Source organism: Cephus cinctus, unplaced genomic scaffold, assembly GCF_000341935.2.
Source record: "Cephus cinctus unplaced genomic scaffold, Ccin1 Ccin1_scaffold0080, whole genome shotgun sequence".
Taxonomy (NCBI): Eukaryota; Metazoa; Arthropoda; class Insecta; order Hymenoptera; family Cephidae; genus Cephus; species Cephus cinctus.
Genome location: NW_014332821.1, coordinates 945,886 through 964,306, shown reverse-complemented (window position 1 = coordinate 964,306; position 18,421 = coordinate 945,886). Strand labels below are relative to the sequence as shown.

At 39.6% G+C, this 18,421-nt stretch overlaps 2 protein-coding genes and 1 long non-coding RNA gene across 8 annotated transcripts in view; 2 read left to right on the top strand and 1 right to left on the bottom strand.

The window, feature by feature from the left end:
* The first annotated feature begins 856 nt into the window (after window positions 1-856).
* On the top strand, window positions 857-7,307 carry LOC107270640. The gene is made up of 3 exons (XR_001538385.1): window positions 857-868; window positions 1,983-1,984; window positions 7,148-7,307. It is a non-coding gene; the product is annotated as an uncharacterized LOC107270640 (long non-coding RNA).
* A 556-nt stretch (window positions 7,308-7,863) lies between these two features.
* LOC107270545 (serine/threonine kinase SAD-1) lies at window positions 7,864-13,710 on the top strand. The gene is made up of 8 exons (XM_025088182.1): window positions 7,864-7,885; window positions 8,291-8,471; window positions 8,837-8,977; window positions 10,886-11,036; window positions 11,637-11,852; window positions 12,028-12,227; window positions 12,480-12,710; window positions 13,386-13,710. The coding sequence occupies exons 1-8, from the start codon at window positions 7,864-7,866 to the stop codon at window positions 13,708-13,710; spliced, it is 1,467 nt and encodes a 488-aa protein (XP_024943950.1).
* Window positions 12,806-18,421, bottom strand: part of LOC107270530 (copper-transporting ATPase 1) — a 28,546-nt gene continuing 22,930 nt past the window's right edge. For all 6 annotated transcript variants that reach the window (XM_025088076.1, XM_025088078.1, XM_025088090.1 and 3 more), the window contains 3 exons: window positions 14,619-14,764; window positions 13,412-13,618; window positions 12,806-12,920 (listed from right to left, as the gene is read on the bottom strand). In XM_025088076.1, coding sequence (XP_024943844.1) covers window positions 14,692-14,764 — 73 coding nt within the window. In that variant the 3' untranslated portion in view covers window positions 12,806-12,920; window positions 13,412-13,618; window positions 14,619-14,691. The remainder of the gene's footprint in view (window positions 12,921-13,411; window positions 13,619-14,618; window positions 14,765-18,421) is intronic.

Here is an 18,421-nt window from a genome sequence, read left to right as displayed (position 1 = left end):
GCGAAGGTGCTCGCAGTGCTGTGTAACAACGATACTAATAACGGGAGCGCGACAGTGCGTGACAAAGAAATTAAAGTACATATGAGCTCGTGACGAAATTTTCTTGAGGCCGACGTCACATCGAGCCGAATAAATTACGTATCTTCGTTGGGCTAAGAACCCCGCGAGATATACGTGGAGCTCAACATGAAAATCAAGAAAAGGCACTGCGTCAAAAGAAAGGATCGCTTTAAAAAGTGATAAAGTGACGTGGGTGTTTTGTTTTAGTCCATTCTTCTTCTATCGGATAAGATTTTACGATCGGTTCTAACGTCGCAGTTAACGGTCGAGCACGTTCGGCTGATCGAAGAGAAACGCCGACGACGACGGGTCTTGTCATGTGGTGAAATATTATGTCAAAGGGTTCTGTTTGTTCCATCTTTGAAGATACCAAAGAATATAATGAAAAATAAAATGTGACGCGTTATTACGGTGTTTGATTGTTACGGCGTGGAAAATGAAAGTGAGGGAGAAGATTTGAAGCGGAGGTTTTCATCTTCGGGATTCCTCCTGGATATATATAAATATATAAACGTCATTCGGCGATGCAGGGCAAGGAGAGTCCTGTTGGGTCCAATACCCAGGAGACCCACCAGTACGTTGGGCCCTATCGACTGGAGAAGACCCTGGGAAAGGGTCAGACTGGTGGGTACTGATAGATCTCGTATCTTTGACGTCACTTTGACGATTAATAACTCCTTGTGTAATAATAATTATAATGCTACGCAAACTGCTCGTTAATAAGTTTGACGAAATTTTATGCATTTTTTTCATAAGGTAATTTAGACAGGGTCATTGTTTATATACACGCTCAAGAATATTTTTAACAGTTTTTCCAACATTATTGCGTACCTATATTTAAGTCATAGAAATAAATGTAAAAATTCTTCACACGAATATCGAGTGATCAGATTTATTGATCACATCAGTGTCTATCGGCTCTTTGACAGACAGAATTCCAGCAGCCCCAACTGACAGCAAAATCGTTATGGAGATTATGCTCTCCTTCAATTATCCCACGGGACGAGGGATGGAAGTACAATTTTCCAGCATTGTTCGTAGACTTTACATGCCGAGATAAAAGAAAATAAAGCAAACGACACATCCCTTCTGTACCCTGTAGGCCGTTAAGTATTTTCCCACCGTGAAAGAGCACATAGAAAAGAAAAACATAAAAACCATACAAATAGCTGTGTCTTCTCTCATTCATCGACCACCCGTTCTTGGTAGCGCGTGTTCAAGAATTCAAGAAACGAGCCATTCCGTGACACTGAGCAATTTCAAAAAACAGATGAAGAAAATTAAACATTTTTCTCTTTATAGTTTAAACTTTCACTTCTTTCTTACTTTCACGCTCCCATAATAAAGGAACACTGTCAAGCATGAACACCACTAGATCGCAATCAGATACACAGCAGAAACAACAACGTAATTTCACTAGTTCTCAGTAAATGCCCGAAAGAATGTCTATTTGAGCCACATAGGAAAAACACGTAAATAATTTACATCGCATCATACATTGCCCAGCAGTCCGACTGAGAAAAAGTTCCCCGACGTTCAAGACACGTGACAAAGTGTCAAATTGCCAGCGACTTAATGGGTCCATTATGAGATTCTTCCTGCTGGGAGGACGATGCACTTACGCCGAGACCTTGCTTCTAAATTGCCTTTAACTGACAGCGCACCTTCCTGGCTGCCCTGCGTTCGCACTAATCACGCGACGAAGACGATACGAGATATTATACAGGAGGGCTGAGCACATTGTGCGCTATCAGGCAAGACAGCAAAAGAGGAGACGCAGGTGGTGTTAGGGAGAGTAGGGAAAAAATTGTTTAAAGGCAAAGGACAAGGGTGACCAGGGATACTGCCAAGTTCAACGGAGGGATTTAAGAACCGTAGACCCTTTTTCCTTACTGTTAGCATAGAGCACAATAAGGGCAAAGAAGTTGCCTGAATTAATTGCAGTCTCGTGTCATGGCTATACCTGATAATAATTACCTCGGGCGTGATATTACCCACAAATTATCGTTGCAATAACGGATTTCCGTGTCAGCACGGTACTTTATGGTACGTGTCTTTTATGTATAAGAACGTACGTGGGTACGCGTGATGATGTATATGAAATCGTACAAAGGCCGGTTACATTGTGACGGGACGCCGCGACGCTTGTAAAAATCCAGAAGCGTGCACAAGCAATGGTTGGAAATTGTAGGAAGGGCGTGACCGTGTTTCAAAGCGAAAAATCAATCAGATCGAAGGTCGCGGTAGGTAAGAATCGAACTATGTATACGAAGCTGCCTGTATCAGAAGTAATTGCTTTGGTTCTTGGAGATTGAGTTATTTAATTCCCCAAGTGGTAAAGTAGGTACCTTTATTAAGGGGGAGGTCATAAAACCCGAATTCTATACTTTAGCTCACAGTGCCGATGGATAATTGGCACTTTCGAGATGGATTGATCCACCATTTTGAAGTTTTGTTATACCGAAAATAGAGCCATGATTTCAGGATCTTCGACCTTTTGAATATTTCATTCGAGTTTCGTCAGCCCGTCGCTATTGGCGCCTTGGGAATTTTAGAATGTATCAATTGTTTTTTTATTTACTCTTCCTTATCGCTTTGTGGCTTTATTCGGAAACAGACTGTAGAGACGGTTTAGGCTTTCGTTAAATCCTTATCTAATATCGTTTAGATAATGTAATTTTCTATAATGGGAAAAAGTTTTCTCCACTGTATGTTGTGTATCCCTAATCGATTAATGCAATGAGCAGAGCGATCCTGACGATATTCTTAATAAATCGAATTGAAAGCCTAAAGATTCTTTCAAGTTTCACAAATGACTTTTAAGCGTTCTAAAGTTACTCAATATCTACGTTCATATCCTGCTCTGACGTCTTATTACGGAGCTACAAAGGAAATGGAATTATGACTCGTAGCCTAAGGCCTCGCAGACAATAAACAGTTTTAACGCACAGGCAACGTGGAGTCGTTGTGTACGTACACAACCCCTGCGTTACTATCGAGCGAGTGTAGCCCAAGGCAGAGGGGTAGTTTCGTTCGAGCATAGAAACGTATTCGAATTCGAATCGACGCCACTTGGCAACGTAAATTATTATACAAAAAAAGGATTTCTTACCTCATAACCTAAATGTACAATAACAGGCTTTAATGAATATTTATAAAAGGACTAAATTGCCTGAACATGTTTTGACCTTGAAAGAATTCTAAAAATTTTCATTGAGACAGGTCGGGTATGCCATTCTGCACTTCATATTTAACTAACGAGCTACGTATAGTCCGTACGTGTACACTTGCTTCACATTGAACTACTGACTGGCCTAGAACGTGCACGCTCTACTGTATCTACTCTCTCACCAGTTATTCCCTTCGTTAGATACTAACTTATGAAATTTCATTATAAAATTATTCATGGAATTTTCACCAGAGCCATTAACGAATTCTAGAGAAAATTATACAGTCAAATATTAATCATCAAAGATCCATCGATCTTTATTTACGAAAGCGGGTAGGATCGAAGGATCCAAACGGAAATTTTCATTAATTTATTTTACATTGACAGATTGCCGGGTAAACGTCGAATAATAACTTGATTAACTTTTGTATCCCTCTACCCAAAGATTACTACCGATTTACAGAACGCCGCAAGAAAGTGGGTGATTTCTATACGCGTTGCCGGTAAATGTGCCAGAAAATGTGGCAACTACACGGAGAGAATTTTTTATATAATTTCTCGTGCAAATTTCTCGGTGAAAATTATCATAGGAGACAAAAAAACCATGAGACATCCATAGAGTCTCGTCGTGCTCTACCGATAGGGTAGAACGTCTTTGATAACGGCAGAAAGAAATTTTACGGTGTATACAGAAGATTGGAGAACTGAAAATATGTACAGTAACATTTGAATGGTATCAACCAAAGATGGACCTTCATTGCGTATGTATTTGCAATCTGTCAAAGAAAGAAAATATTTTACTCGTGGAAGGACTATGCTATATACCTGCAGTACCACATTATATCATGTATTAAGATGCAAAATGTAATTCTGTATAATATGATTTAATTTTCCCATGGAGTTTTGAAGTCACGAAGGGGAAACAAGGTCCTGGTGAGAATTTCATAAATATATTTACATCCTTCACAGATAGTCGCGAAAGAAGCAGGAAGAAGCCCTGGTCCCTGTTTTTAACCTTCACCGTAAATTAGTTTCAATTTGCATAATATCGCGTGAAAATGAATGAATCCCATTCCGCGAACAAGTGAGTAAGTGAGAAACAGTAAAACGCAAATATCGAGCGTAAACAGTAAAAATTCATAAGATCGTAAGAATACTTTTTAACGTCTCAATCTTCCCTTTTCACCCGAAACTGCGTTCTGTATTATAAGTCAAGTATGTATCGCAACACGAGCCCAGATAAACCATTACTCCGATACACGTTATTCCGATCCAGATTATTCAGCCCAAGCGCATCACTTGAAGTTAGCGCGCCTATTTGATTCCTACGTTAAACCTATGTTCAGGTGGTACGCCTTATCTGGATAGGAATGTCTATACGTATAGATATATCAGAAACGGAAGTATACGACCTCTTTCGCTACAACTTTTCCAATAGGAAAAACAACGAAAATTTTTCAGTCCATCTCTTGGCCGGAAGGGATGGTTTTCAGGAGAAAATTTTTTTCAAGAAAAATCTCACTAGCCTGGGAATAGTGTCAGAGGGTTAGGCAAGAAACGTAACGAGGGCGAAAAAAAAGGCTGATATCTCCATTAGCGCATGTCAGTCAACACGAAGTCGGTGGACCGTCGTCAGGTGGATTTCATGAAAAATGGAAAAATCCTTCGCAATTTCTCACCGTCCTCCTCCATTTTTCTATCTGCATTTCGCTATTTCCCACACTTCGAAATACGAAAATTCGTACTTTACGACGCATCGCTCCTGAATAACATGAGAACAAAATATTAATCCAACGAGGATGAAAAGTTTTATCTATTTCCATACCCGGACCTATATGATTACTATGCACCATGTAGTACATACGGTACAGTATATATTTACTCGTCGATCTCCTTATACAAATTTCGTTCCCACCAGGCATAAGCGACTCGTTGCGCGTGTGCAATTTAAACCCTGCGTTTTCGAATCCGCAATGAGGTGTTTCATAAGTACCATCACGTGAAAGTTTTAGTTCTCTGTTAAATGTGCTAAGGAAGCTTCACAACGAGCACCAAGAACGTACACGGGGCTTCCATTCTCTCCGTATACACGGCCGTAAAATAAACGCGGATCAGACATAAGCAGAGGTTATGTACTCGGTGCAAATCGTACCGTGCGAGTTAAACAAAGTACAATTTGAAATTGAACGAGAGTCGATATCGGAAAATCACACCTTTCGTAAATCCTCGTTAGAACGAGTGCATTTTAACGTCACTGAATTTAACGAGTGGTAAACTTAATGGAATTTATTTATAATCCCAGAATGCACTTCTGCATCTACATGTCTACTATTATCATAGAGGTTAAGTCTCGTTGAATTTAATCAATGGATCGATAAAATTCACTAGCTTAATGGTGGACGACACGGCAGATGATCTCGTGTCAAATATTATTATGCATATTATTTAATCAATGACAATAAAACATTTGAAATTGTAGACCATCCTGGTTAGTGTTATTTTTTGATCTGACTGCAGGACTTCTTCCTTGTGACCGTTTCCTTATTTACGATAGTAAGAGCTTCTCCGGTCTCTTTAAGAGGATAAAGACAGCGTCCCCTCCGACCTCCCGTCTTGGACTTCAGACGACGGCTTAAGCCAATTCCGTTAGTCCAATAACTCTGCCTTCGTTCTGACCCACCATTTTCCTCATCCTAATTTTATTTCCACTGTAAAGGAATCAGCGTTCCTCCAAGTCGGTGACACCTTCTTCTTAACGGTGCTGTCACCGTCGGACGTAGCTCGGGATTATTTGATTAAAAATAAGCTGAATCGAGTTCAATTATTACACCGAGAATATTCAATGCGACATTTTTTAAACGTCGCTTCGTTTATTCGTCTGCGACTGTACGAGAGGGAAAAATGAAAATTGACGTGTCACTTCCGTAATTATACCGAAGGTGTATCAGAGTCGGGTATATCGATAATATGCTAAGGCAATGATATGCACGCTGGGTGGATTGTCGTGGCTAGGAATATACTAGACAGACAAAGCAGGATTGTAAGGCATCGATCCGACACGCCGTTCTCTAGTGAAAGGTTCAGGCATAAATCTATTCTATCTCAATTGAAATCAAACGAGGGTAGATTCAAGTGGCAATGACCATTTTAAAGATTTAGTGAGATCCATGATTCCCACTCGAACCGTATATTTTAGTACTACCGACATTTTGTATTAGCAGCGTCTCAAAGCAAACCGAGGGGGAATCAAGTTTACTGTAATTCGAGTCGGAAGTCGAGGATCTGAAATAAATATTTCTTATCGGGTTAACGTGATTATTTTGAATTTTTTATTCTTAGACACGCTCGTAGACGATACGCTCAAAATCTTTTATTTCTGTCCCATCGGGACTAGTGAAATGACGTTTCATAGGCGGCATCACGAAGGATGTAAACTCGATATGACACTTTGCCAAGAAACGACTTTCCCTACGTTAAATTTGTTTTTTTTTTCAACTTTTTCATCCCTGTACATTCTACCTTCGGGGGTGGTCCTTTTGAATTATCCCAGATCCTTTTGGAGATCAAAGGAAGCCACAGTGTTAAACAAGGGTGATTTTTAATATTTCCTGACAATGACTGCCTCTTCCGACATCGAGTGCACCGAATGTACATATATGGTTCTAACAATAAAATAGTAAATCGACTAGACTCCTTTAATTCACTAAAAACTTGGGACTAATATTGATTTGAAACCTTAGGCACTTCTACCTCAGGCAGGCGGTCTCCTATTGTTACGTTCTGTTAAGGGATCATCACAGTGTGACCGCCCGAAAAAAGCCGATTTTCGCGATTTTTTTTTAGGTGGATGGTAATCGGTCTAATTTTTTTTTTTACAAATTAAAGCACCTATGAAGTATACAAAATGATTTTTTTAAGTTTCTTTATGTATTGTTTAACGTTGTTTTTATTTGTGGAAAATTGAATGGAAAAAAAATGGTGTCCCATGGTGGCCAGGATTGCGGGCGCAAATTTTACCTCAAACAAAAATTTCAAATGGTTTATAAATCTGAAGGAAAGCCGCTATGCTCCTATCTAGGCTTTTTTGTTGTTAGTGAAATTTGAAAAAATGGCGTCGGTTTGAACAACACGTATAAAATTTAGTCTTTGTTTTCGACAGTTTTTCGTAAAACAAAATAGGAAGATTTCAAAAAAAAAAGCTTCCATAGCAACATAAGAAATGACGTGAAGAATGTTCTGTTAGAATTTCAAATGGATAGCTTAAAAATTCTTCCTTTGAGAGTGGCCACCGTTTTTAAAAACACCATTCCGAGAAAAACGCGTTTAAAGTTCGGAGTGCGCCAGGTCAGACCCTCCAATCCCTTTTTCTAACAAAGGCTGTAGCGACGGAAATAATTCGAATTTCGACATAAAAATTGGTCAAAATGTTTATAACCGTGTATACTATCAGATAATGTAACAAAAAAAATCGATTTTTTGAAAATTTTACACTGTGATGATCCCTTAAGCTAGTTTCCTTTAAAGTTTATCCACACGTTTTCCATATTAGCATTAACTATTCTCATACTGTATATAATATTAACATACAGAAACCCTTATGCCTGTACCCTCTTTCCACATATAGGGGAAACATAATGTATGAAACTTCAAAAGATCGTATATCGTCTATGCGTTTTACATGCCGACACTTCTTGTCTCATCCTCCGGGTGTATCATTCGCGAGAAATTTCCCATAGTACACCCTCAAAGCCTTACAGCGCAAACGTCAACCCCGATAAAGTTAATGCCATAAGACTTAACAAAGTGGATAAAAATTAATTTTGTCAATTACAGATTTTCTACATAAAAAGAAATATGGAACGATCGATGATCTTTCATGAAATTACTGTGGTTAGATTTACTAATAGTTATCATCGTACAATCACTCCCATTTCGAATAATCATTTAACATTCGTAAAACACGCTCTCACACTTTGGTCATCAATCAAATTACAGCATCTTAAATGGCCTTAACTTAATGAACAAGTTTGTGACGATAGAGCATTTCTTTTTTTTTTATAGGTCTAGTCAAGCTCGGGGTCCATTGCGTGCTGGGTAAGAAGGTGGCGATCAAGATCATCAACCGCGAAAAACTCTCGGAGTCCGTGTTGATGAAGGTGGAACGCGAGATCGCCATTATGAAGCTTATCGACCACCCTCACGTATTAGGGCTGTCGGACGTGTACGAGAACAAGAAGTATTTGTAAGTATAGTCAGGAAAGTCAAGTTTTGACCTGTATTAAAAAACCCTTATGGTAAAGAAAAAGGGGTTACACTTACGAATTTTCTAAGGGTGTTCAAACACCTTCCCGGGAGGATTAATCCCGTGTACTTTGAAACAGCGGGGAAGCCCGTCTTTCCAATTTCCGTTAAAGTTTGCTCAGGGTGAAAGAACGCGACACGTCGTCAAGACTGTCGGACGGAAGTGACGGATTCATAAGAAGCATCTGGGGAAAACTTGTACACCCTTCGTAAAAAAAAGAGAGAGAGAGAGAGAAACCCTTGCAAGACTTTAAGGGCTAAACCGACTTTAACGGTTTATTAATTTTTTTTTTTCATCGCTTTCAGATATCTCGTTCTCGAACACGTATCGGGCGGTGAGCTGTTCGACTATCTTGTAAAAAAGGGTAGACTCACCCCTAAGGAAGCCAGACGCTTTTTTCGACAGATCGTCTCAGCCTTAGACTTTTGCCACAGTCATAGTATATGGTAAGTTTTAACCTGGCACGATTTAATCATCGGCGTTAAGTCTTGTGTAAATCTGGGGGTTCGACCCTCCTAAGCTTATCTTAACAGTCTCCTGCTATATAGAAATTCAGGTGTCCCGAATAAAATTGGCGTTAAGGGTACTTGACCTCTTCGAATTTTTGTATCGTCTTCTTCAGAATCTGTCGCGATAAAAATTCATCTGTGTAACCCACTGGTTTTCAATCACGCAGACGTTAGGGGTGCGTGACACGTGCTGGCATTCCGACGAAGAGAAGGTACCAATAATCGATAACGGGAAGGGAATCAATAGCTCGTTATCCATCTGTTCAAGAGTGCCGTCTCGTTCCACCACGAGTTTCAAACCCAGGATACCCTCTAAATGGGTTAAGGCTCTATTCTTGTCTCTTGACCAAGAAAGTAAAACAAAGCAGACGTATACAAGGGGTTCGGCAGAAGGAGACCTAGTTGGCAAACTGTTTCGGAGCGAGCTACCCCAATTGAATAAATACGAAAATAGATTCAATCTGGCGAATGGAAAGCAAGAGAAGGTCCTTTCCATTATATCGAAGGGAATATAATTTATTACCCTCGTAAAACGTCATCGGTCCTAGAAATGTCATATGCACCTTACGTCCCATTGTGTTCTCTAAATGCCTCCTCTGGGTTATACCATGGATCTACTTGACTTTCGCGTACCACAAGATTTATTGGCTTTTTTTCCCATTCAAAATCCATGCGATCATATTCTCCTCGCTTCTTCGTCTGCATCTCCATGATACTGGGTGATACCTGAGCTTTTGGCAGGAACCTGCACGGACCCTTTTATCGACATTCTGCGCATAAAACTCCGCTGAGTCATCTCGCTCTGCAATATTTCCACGAGATATTTAAATTTCTATATATAGATTTTAAGTATATAACTTCTATTTTCTCCGTAGTATGTGGGGTTAATATATACATATAGATAGCTCTTTCAACATTTTTCCTGATTCCAACCATGCTTAGGGAGAGAGTTTTTCAAGTTTCATTCTTAACTTTTCTCGTTTCTTCCACCGAGTGACCCCGAGTTATTGAGGCTTAAGAATGGTATTTTTTTTTCTGAGAACCACCCCTGTATCACACGTTTCCGTTAATTTACTGTAATTGCGCTAATGAAGCGAGCGAATATTTCAGATACGGTAATTAAATGTTCCTCGCGTCATTAAGTCTGACATCTTTGAATGAATTATTTTCACGTAACCTCATTCAGCATCATCGCATATACGATTCTTTTTATAATTAACGATTATATCAGATTCATCTCCCTGTGATTTTACTGGATTTTGAAAAATCCCCAAAATTGTATTGCAAATATATTTACCATAAAATCATTGAGGTACAATCATTAAATAAAACGAATGACGTTCAAGGACCTCACGTTATAGTCATTCGGTATCACTGGTAACTAAAACATCCTGACGAGGTCCTTGACATCAAATGAATTTAATAGTTGCGACAGAATATTTTCTTTTAATTAAAGGCAACGTCATACCATCCCCTTTGATATCGTTGATTAGCGAATCAGGAAATAGCACTTTGATCAGGGGTATATCCCGTATACTAATATGCATAAAAGCTTGCAAAAAAAGGTTATGCACGAGCAATGTCTTTCCGTGAACGGTACGGAGGACGTGTTGCAGTTAAAAAATATAAATCGATCCTTCCGTGAGATTGGTCTACAGTCCAATAGATTGACGATGGAAATTCTTATCGTTGCGTAAAAAGAATAGCGAATTGATAACGGTGAAGTCCCAGAGCCCTGAGGAAGGACGATCGATTAATGAAAACCGGACTCTCCCAAGACCATGTATATGTAATACCTAAGCAATGATTATTTTCAATATCAGTTCCTTCCACTTGATTTTGCAGTCATCGTGATCTGAAGCCCGAAAATCTCTTACTGGACGAGAAGAATAATATTAAAATAGCGGATTTTGGCATGGCATCCCTACAGCCAGCCGGTTCAATGCTGGAGACAAGCTGTGGCTCCCCTCATTACGCCTGTCCTGAAGTTATTAGAGTAAGTGATTGCTATCGGAATATGTAGCATCTATGATGTAGTATAATTAATGATGTACCTGTACGGAAAATGGCTACCGGACACGCAGACCGTCCATTGACTTTGCTCATGATAAAATCAATAACGTCATGCGACGTCTATGGAATTTAATATCGATGACTTACGATTCAATGTATCTATCTTATGTAGACAGGGAAGAAAGGCTTCAGTGGGGTTGAATAGTGTCTGAGATAATTTTCTAAGAGAACGGGGTCTTTTGTGTATCAACACTTGAATTTAATATAATTGCCTGCGCATAATGATACTTGACAATTCGATAGGGGCTCCTTGGTGTTTATACTGTTGAAGTTTACAAGGAATTTTGGAATAATTCACAGACCTTTCTAATCCATGTATACTTGAATGCCTGTTGGGTATATATTATATGGAGCATGTGTTGCCAGAGAAAATAGACACAGTGATTGTCTGATTAAGGGTAAAGATTTTCCGTGATTGAGTGTGACGACTTGTACATACGTCTTAGCTACGTCTTAGCGTGAAAAGAACGATGAGTATTAATGAATTTGTTTTCAAATAAATATCAATTTGTTTGATTTTCAGGGTGAAAAATATGACGGTAGAAAAGCGGATGTTTGGTCCTGTGGTGTTATCCTGTACGCTCTTTTGGTTGGCGCCTTACCCTTTGACGACGATAATCTTAGACAGCTTTTAGAGAAAGTTAAAAGGGGTGTGTTTCACATACCGCACTTTGTACCACCGGACTGTCAGAATTTACTGAGAGGGATGATCGAAGTCAATCCAGATAAGAGATTAACGGTAAGTCCTATATGAAAATAGTGTTACACCCATCAGCATTGAGCTATGTGTTGTCGCGACAGTCGATACTTCTCAATCAATCTTTCTTTCCTCCCTTATTTTGTTCTTGTCAAACTGAGTCACCGCATTTTACGGAAAACACTTCCAACCGACTGGTCCCATGCTTGGCTTTCAGCTGGCTGAGATCAACAGGCACATTTGGGTAACGGCTGCTGGTAAAGGTGAATTGGAACTGGAGCTCTCGATGATGGACGTTGTGCAAACGCACGTGATTCCGTCCGTGGACGCCATCGATCCCGACGTGCTCCAGGCAATCGCCAGCCTGGGATGTTTCAAGGAGCGGGATAAACTTATCCAGGAACTTCTTAGTCCAAAGTAAGGTTAACCAAGTGTGAGCTTCATCTTCTGTAAATGATATCGTTCACGCATGACTCGTCGACCTTAAAGAAGAGAATCGATTTGACATTAGCCACCCCTAAATGGATCGCTAATAGAACTTGGTACATGAGCCCGTTTTTTTAAGAACTTGAGAGATTCCTTGAGAGATCATCTGATACGTAAGAACTTTCTCAGTGCTTGTTGTGTGTTCATTAACCTAATGACTATCTTTTCTCTTTCATCTCTTAGTCACAATACGGAAAAGGTTATTTATTTCCTACTTCTGGAGAGGAAACGCAGAAGACCAGCCTGCGAGGATGAACTGGAAGTCATGAGGGGTGGTTTGAGAGGCTCTGCAGGACAACTGGAAGCTGATCCACCCAGGAAGCGAGTAGACACTTGCAGAGTCAACGGAAGTACAGCATTGAATCTGGGACAAATCAGTCATGGGTCACCTTTAACACCAAGGAGGCAATCTAGGTAGAATTCCCTTGTTTAGGTCTAGAAACTTATGATTGTATACTTGAGTATCAGGGTAGTATATTAAGTTTGAATCAGATTTCTTTTTTTTTTTCTTTTTTAACTTACATTACAATGCATTACATGCAGTGATCCCCATGGCATCCTATAACTTCTATCTTGGCACTCTCCTTCTCAAAGAATTCCTGAGTCATGAAACTCGACGTACCTCTACAATTTTATGCGAAGACAGAACTACTTAAAATGTGACTATATATACACTAATGGCTACGTGAAGTAACTTCAACTCGCGTGACGCATTCCCTCCTTGGCTACTAGCGTGCACAAAATCGCATACTTGTTATTACTGCCTCTTGCTACCCGTTAGCTAATGCGCATAATTATTATACTTACATTACGGGTGCGTAAATATATCCGCAATAAATTTCGACTTCCGGTTTCGAAACTTCACAAAACTTTCGCATCTCCAGGCCTTGAGAATTTCAAATTCTTTCTAGAGAGCTCGACTAACATACCCATCTCTCTCGGAGCCCCCGAAGAGACCTTTTTACAAGAGCTATGTAAATTTACACGTTTAACTCCCTACCTCGTAACACTCTGTATCTCGCGCGCATGACCCTTATCGACGAATTGAACATTCCCTAGAGAGTTCTTTAATTTAATCAATTGTTACAGCACGAGACACCATGCGAGACGCTCACCAAGTACGGGTTCCCATAGTCATGCTTCACATTCCCATACGTCGACACCGGGTGGATCTCCACTTCATGCACCGAATGTAGCTGGACTCCTTAGTCCTCATAGAGCTGTGCCAAGCTCTCATTTAGCTCAGACCGGAAGTCCCCATAGACTGTCCACCATTGGTACCAGTGGCGGAAATAGTAATCCCGCTCAAGGAATCCCAGCTCCTATACCGCCATTGGCCAGCGTTGGCATAGAATTAAATGAAGTTCAGCCAGGTAAGCGTGAGATTTTATATAATAGTAAAATTGATCCTTGAACAGAAGTTGTTAAAAATTGCGTATACGTATAGCGACAGTGGTTCACCTTTTAAAAGTTTATATAACGTTAAATACATAAGGATGAAAAAACCTGATGACATTAATGATGCTTAATGAGAATTATAATACTATGGATTAAACTGCTAATATCCTTCATATGATTGCGAATCGCAGACAATATATTTGATTAATATGCTAATCAGTCGTTTATAGTAACCCGAGTAGCTATATTGTATGCTGTCGGTTATTACGTCACGTAGAAACAGAATAGATCGCATTGATCTACCACTTAAGCTAACTTACCCCATAAACAGTTACCCTACACCGACCTATCAAATTACGCTAAGTGTCTTCGTGTTTACTCCTATACTCCCGTATCTGTCGACGATGTTTAAATAGGATTTTCAACAAACAGTCTAGCGTACTTGGGTTCCTTCTTCTCGTTTACGCGATTTAATAGCAAAGAAGAAACTGTAATTCTATTACAGTAATGCCTTGGATGGAATCAAATTCAATTTTCAATATGCAGGAATAATTGTGGATAATCCTGCGTTGTTTCTATAGAGAATTTAGGATACGTCGTTAAATCGTGAAACATAAAAAAAACTCACTTTAAATCCTCAGTACTTTTGTGCATACAAGGAGAAATTCTGGCTTCAGGCATTTCGACTCTCTACTGTACGTCTGAGTAGCTGTTTTATATTTCAGTGCTTCTGAAAAATGCACGCGTGTCCCATAATGGCGACTAACAAGAAAAAGTACTAGAGTCATTATTTAAAAGACGAGCGTACATCTGAATGTGCATGTACAATATTTAGAGCAGTATTGTTATTTGACTTTTTTTTTAAATTAAAAAATAAAATGTAATGGATGAGAAATTAATTTTTCGGAAAATCCGAATACTTACAGTGGTTGCTATTGGCGTTACACCGCCAGGATCTCCTCATACGGGTGCAGGATCCGGTGCCCATCATTGGAGATCACGTCTGACCACCATTAAGAATTCTTTCTTGGGAAGTCCGAGATTTCATAGACGCAAACTGCTCACCAGTTCTGAGGAGGTAAATGATATATTTTTTTTTAGTTTGATACAAATATTTGCTAATTATCTTACGAGTATGCCTAGGTTAAGAAGTGTTTTCATTTTCAATGTTATTTTATTCACAATTTTAAAGGTACACCTCACACCGGACTCCTCGCCAGAACTCACCAAGAAATCTTGGTTCGGTAGTCTCATGACTACAGAGAAGGACGAGACTTTTACGATTCTGGTGACAGGGAAACCTTTAGCCAGTGTGAAGGCAGATCTGATACATGCATTTCTATCGGTAAGTATCTCCTTTTTATCGTTTGATTTATATCTTCGATCGATCGATCTCAAAGCGATGTTATTTTCTGAACGACCTACCATCTAAGCTCGATACGGGCTAAACTTTATGACCTTTGAGACTTTCCTAAATAAAATAATTTTTCTTTCAAGTGAGAATATTGAAAAATATAAAAATTCGAACTTTGAAAACGCCAAGAGCTAAGCTTCGCATATTTAGTTAGCGTTAGGAGGACTCTATCTAAGAAACATGAAAAAAAAATTGATGAACTTCCATTCAAAACCTCGTTAACTCTACTCAAGAGAAAAAGATTCCTTTCTCTCATTATTTTTTCCCCCTTTTTCGACACCCCCAAAATTAATCCTAATATATGAATCGTGGTATTCTCCGTTTTACAGATAGCCGAATTGTCTCACAGTGTCAGCTCGCCAATGTCCTTTAGAGTCGAATATAAAAGAGGAAGTACCGCACCAGCCATGTTCCAGAGACAAGTCAGGTTTCAGGTTGACATCAGTGCTATTTCGAAACAGCCCAATGAACCTTTGTTCGCGATAACCTTCACCCTTCTCAGTGGTAAGTGGTTAAGGCGATAAATATTTCTGATAACCATTCACACTAATGAATCTCAAATAACTGTTCAGATTACACTGAGAAGTTTCATTACTAAAAACATATATCCAACATAATATATAAGAAATAGCGCGCGCAATATTAATATTGTATACACTTATTATCATATACATTAATATATACAAGGCCTTGTGCGCTATGATCACAATTACGATTTTACAGCAATATTAGAAATGTCGAAGACACGGCTAGGCCGAGTTTACGATGTGACCAAGAATGCAAAGCTCCTTACGAAGGAGTGTACGCTTTAGTTAGCAAGCTCAGGTGGTTTGGTGTTTGGCATTTGGCAGTCATCCAAGCGCAACTAGATCGATGCTACCTTGGCACGTTCATAACTACAGTATATGCATACTCCATACTTTATATATATATATATACACACACACACACCAAATACGTTGTATATTTTTCTTTTTTCATCGCGAAAGCTCTTCCTCCGCGTTCTGCCGGCGACCGTGAGTCTTTTGTTCGGACCGTAGAGTTAGAGTCTTACAATTAATAGCTAACCCCTGTACTAGATCCATTATCCCTATATACATTGTCACTCTTCAGCTGTCAACTAACCAGGGAGCAGAAACGAAGCTTCGTTTAATAGCATATCAATCGTTAATTTCCCCAGGCAACATAAGACGGTTCCGACGTGTCTGCGAGCACATACAGTCCCAGGTATGCTTAAGGAATGTCGGCCTGAATCTAGGAGGTCATAGCAGACCTGCACCACCGAGTCCAAGAGCTTCTCGTAAATTTACCACGGAGATGAGCGAAAGTTCAAGCTGCGGTAGCGACACCAGTGAAAGGCTTTCACTCAGTCCTCATCCCGCTACCAGACAGGTAGTGTGTTTCAACAAGGTATAGCATCATCTCATCCTCATTTCTATCACCTAACGCGTGACACTACGCATATTCATGTAATACGCATGCGCGTTACTAAAGCATGACGAGTTTACGCTGTAGTTTCATTTTAGTTCCATTTACATCCGCCAGGAAATGATATATGTCAATTTTCAGATCGATTCGGACATCGAGTCGGACACATCGGTATTCGATGTCAAGTCGCCGACCAGGGAAAACGGCAGGAGAAGTTCTACCTCGACCAATAATAATAATCCACTTCCGGGCGATGTTACACCAACACCGGGAAGTCCACCAAAAGCTGTCAGGAGTAACTCCGAGAGTCAGAATACACCGGAAAAGAAATGTGTTACTACTATGAGCGGAAGTAACATAGCGTGATACTACCAGAACTTCCGGTTCGACTTTCGATCCAGCCTCAAGAATTTATGGAACAGCACACAACGTTTCTGGTGAATTCTTATGGTGGACGCAGAGCTGAAGTCGGGTTATAATCCTAATGTCGACGTAGAGTCGATCGAATATAAAAAATATGGCCGTGCTTACGAACACATCCGGATTTACTCGCCCGGTCGAGCTTCGCCAGAGATTGTAGGCGGATGGTGAAATAATTAATTAAGTCAATGACGAAGACTTTACTGCCAAGTAGGTAGATGAATTTAGTGTCGTTGATGTGCTTCTAAAAGGGTTAGATATAAAGGTTCGATTAGGCTAAGTACGTTCGTGCATTGTAAAGAGGGGAATGCTGTGAAGGTTAACGAGTATCGATACTTGAAATACAAATATTTGCCGTTGGCACGTCAGTCGTCGAGCAAACAGGAAAATTCTGAAAAAGAAAATTTCCTAACGACGAGCCAATGATTTTACACTTAATTTTTTTACAATGAACGACGATGCTAAGCTCAACCGGACCGTAACTGGTATAAACAAACATGAGGGACAAGGAAAGAAAATATTTACACAATCACACTGGAACCCAATACCGAACGCGTAAATTCGTTATTTTAGGAAAACAGTTTTCCGTTACAAAAAAAGGATGATATGCGACTAGGTAAGATAAGCAAACTGCTTAAGCTGAAATGTGAACAATAAGGATCGTACAGGTTATAAACCCACAACAAGGATCTCTTAAACTCTCTCGGTAATTAATGCCGAGAGTATAAATGAAAAAGAGAAAAGAAATCCTTGCCGCTTATCCGTCACGGAGAAACATCTAATTTACGGCAAGAAATTTATTTTTTTCACTCGACGACAATTATATACGTCAGATACGGAATATGCTGTTTACGTGTAAAACTTATACGGCTTCACTCATCCGCTTCGTATGGGCCAGGGGGAATTAGCGATTAGTCTTTCTAATAGTGTCTACATTTAAGATATATTTTCTCAACAGACATATCTCACGAAAAGTTGGCCCAGCTTCATAGTTAAAAGGATAATTGGCGTCTGAAACACCATTATCGATTAATGCGAAGTCGCAACGATTATTAATAAATTAAAGAAAAAGATGTATGTACTACTGTATCGTACGCGCGTACATTTTCCATAGACAATTTGTGCGGCTGACGTAAGATTAGTAGCTGTATATGATTAATTTTTAAAAATTCGCAATTTAGCCTAGGCGAGAATTTTGATTCCGAGTGGAATAATAAAAAGAATTCATTGCGACAAGAACATTTTTTCGAATCAAAATCGAGCACGATTGATTTTAAGACTCATCTCAGAACAGACAGAGACGGCATCTACGTTCCTAACCAGAGAATAATCGTTACACGATTATTTGTCGTTTTCCTTTATCTCCTTTATTCGTAAAATATCACTATTCACTAATCATTAGATCTGCAACGGAAGGCTCCTCGATGTCGGTGTACACTTTTGCCATGGAATTTTCCATTTGGTG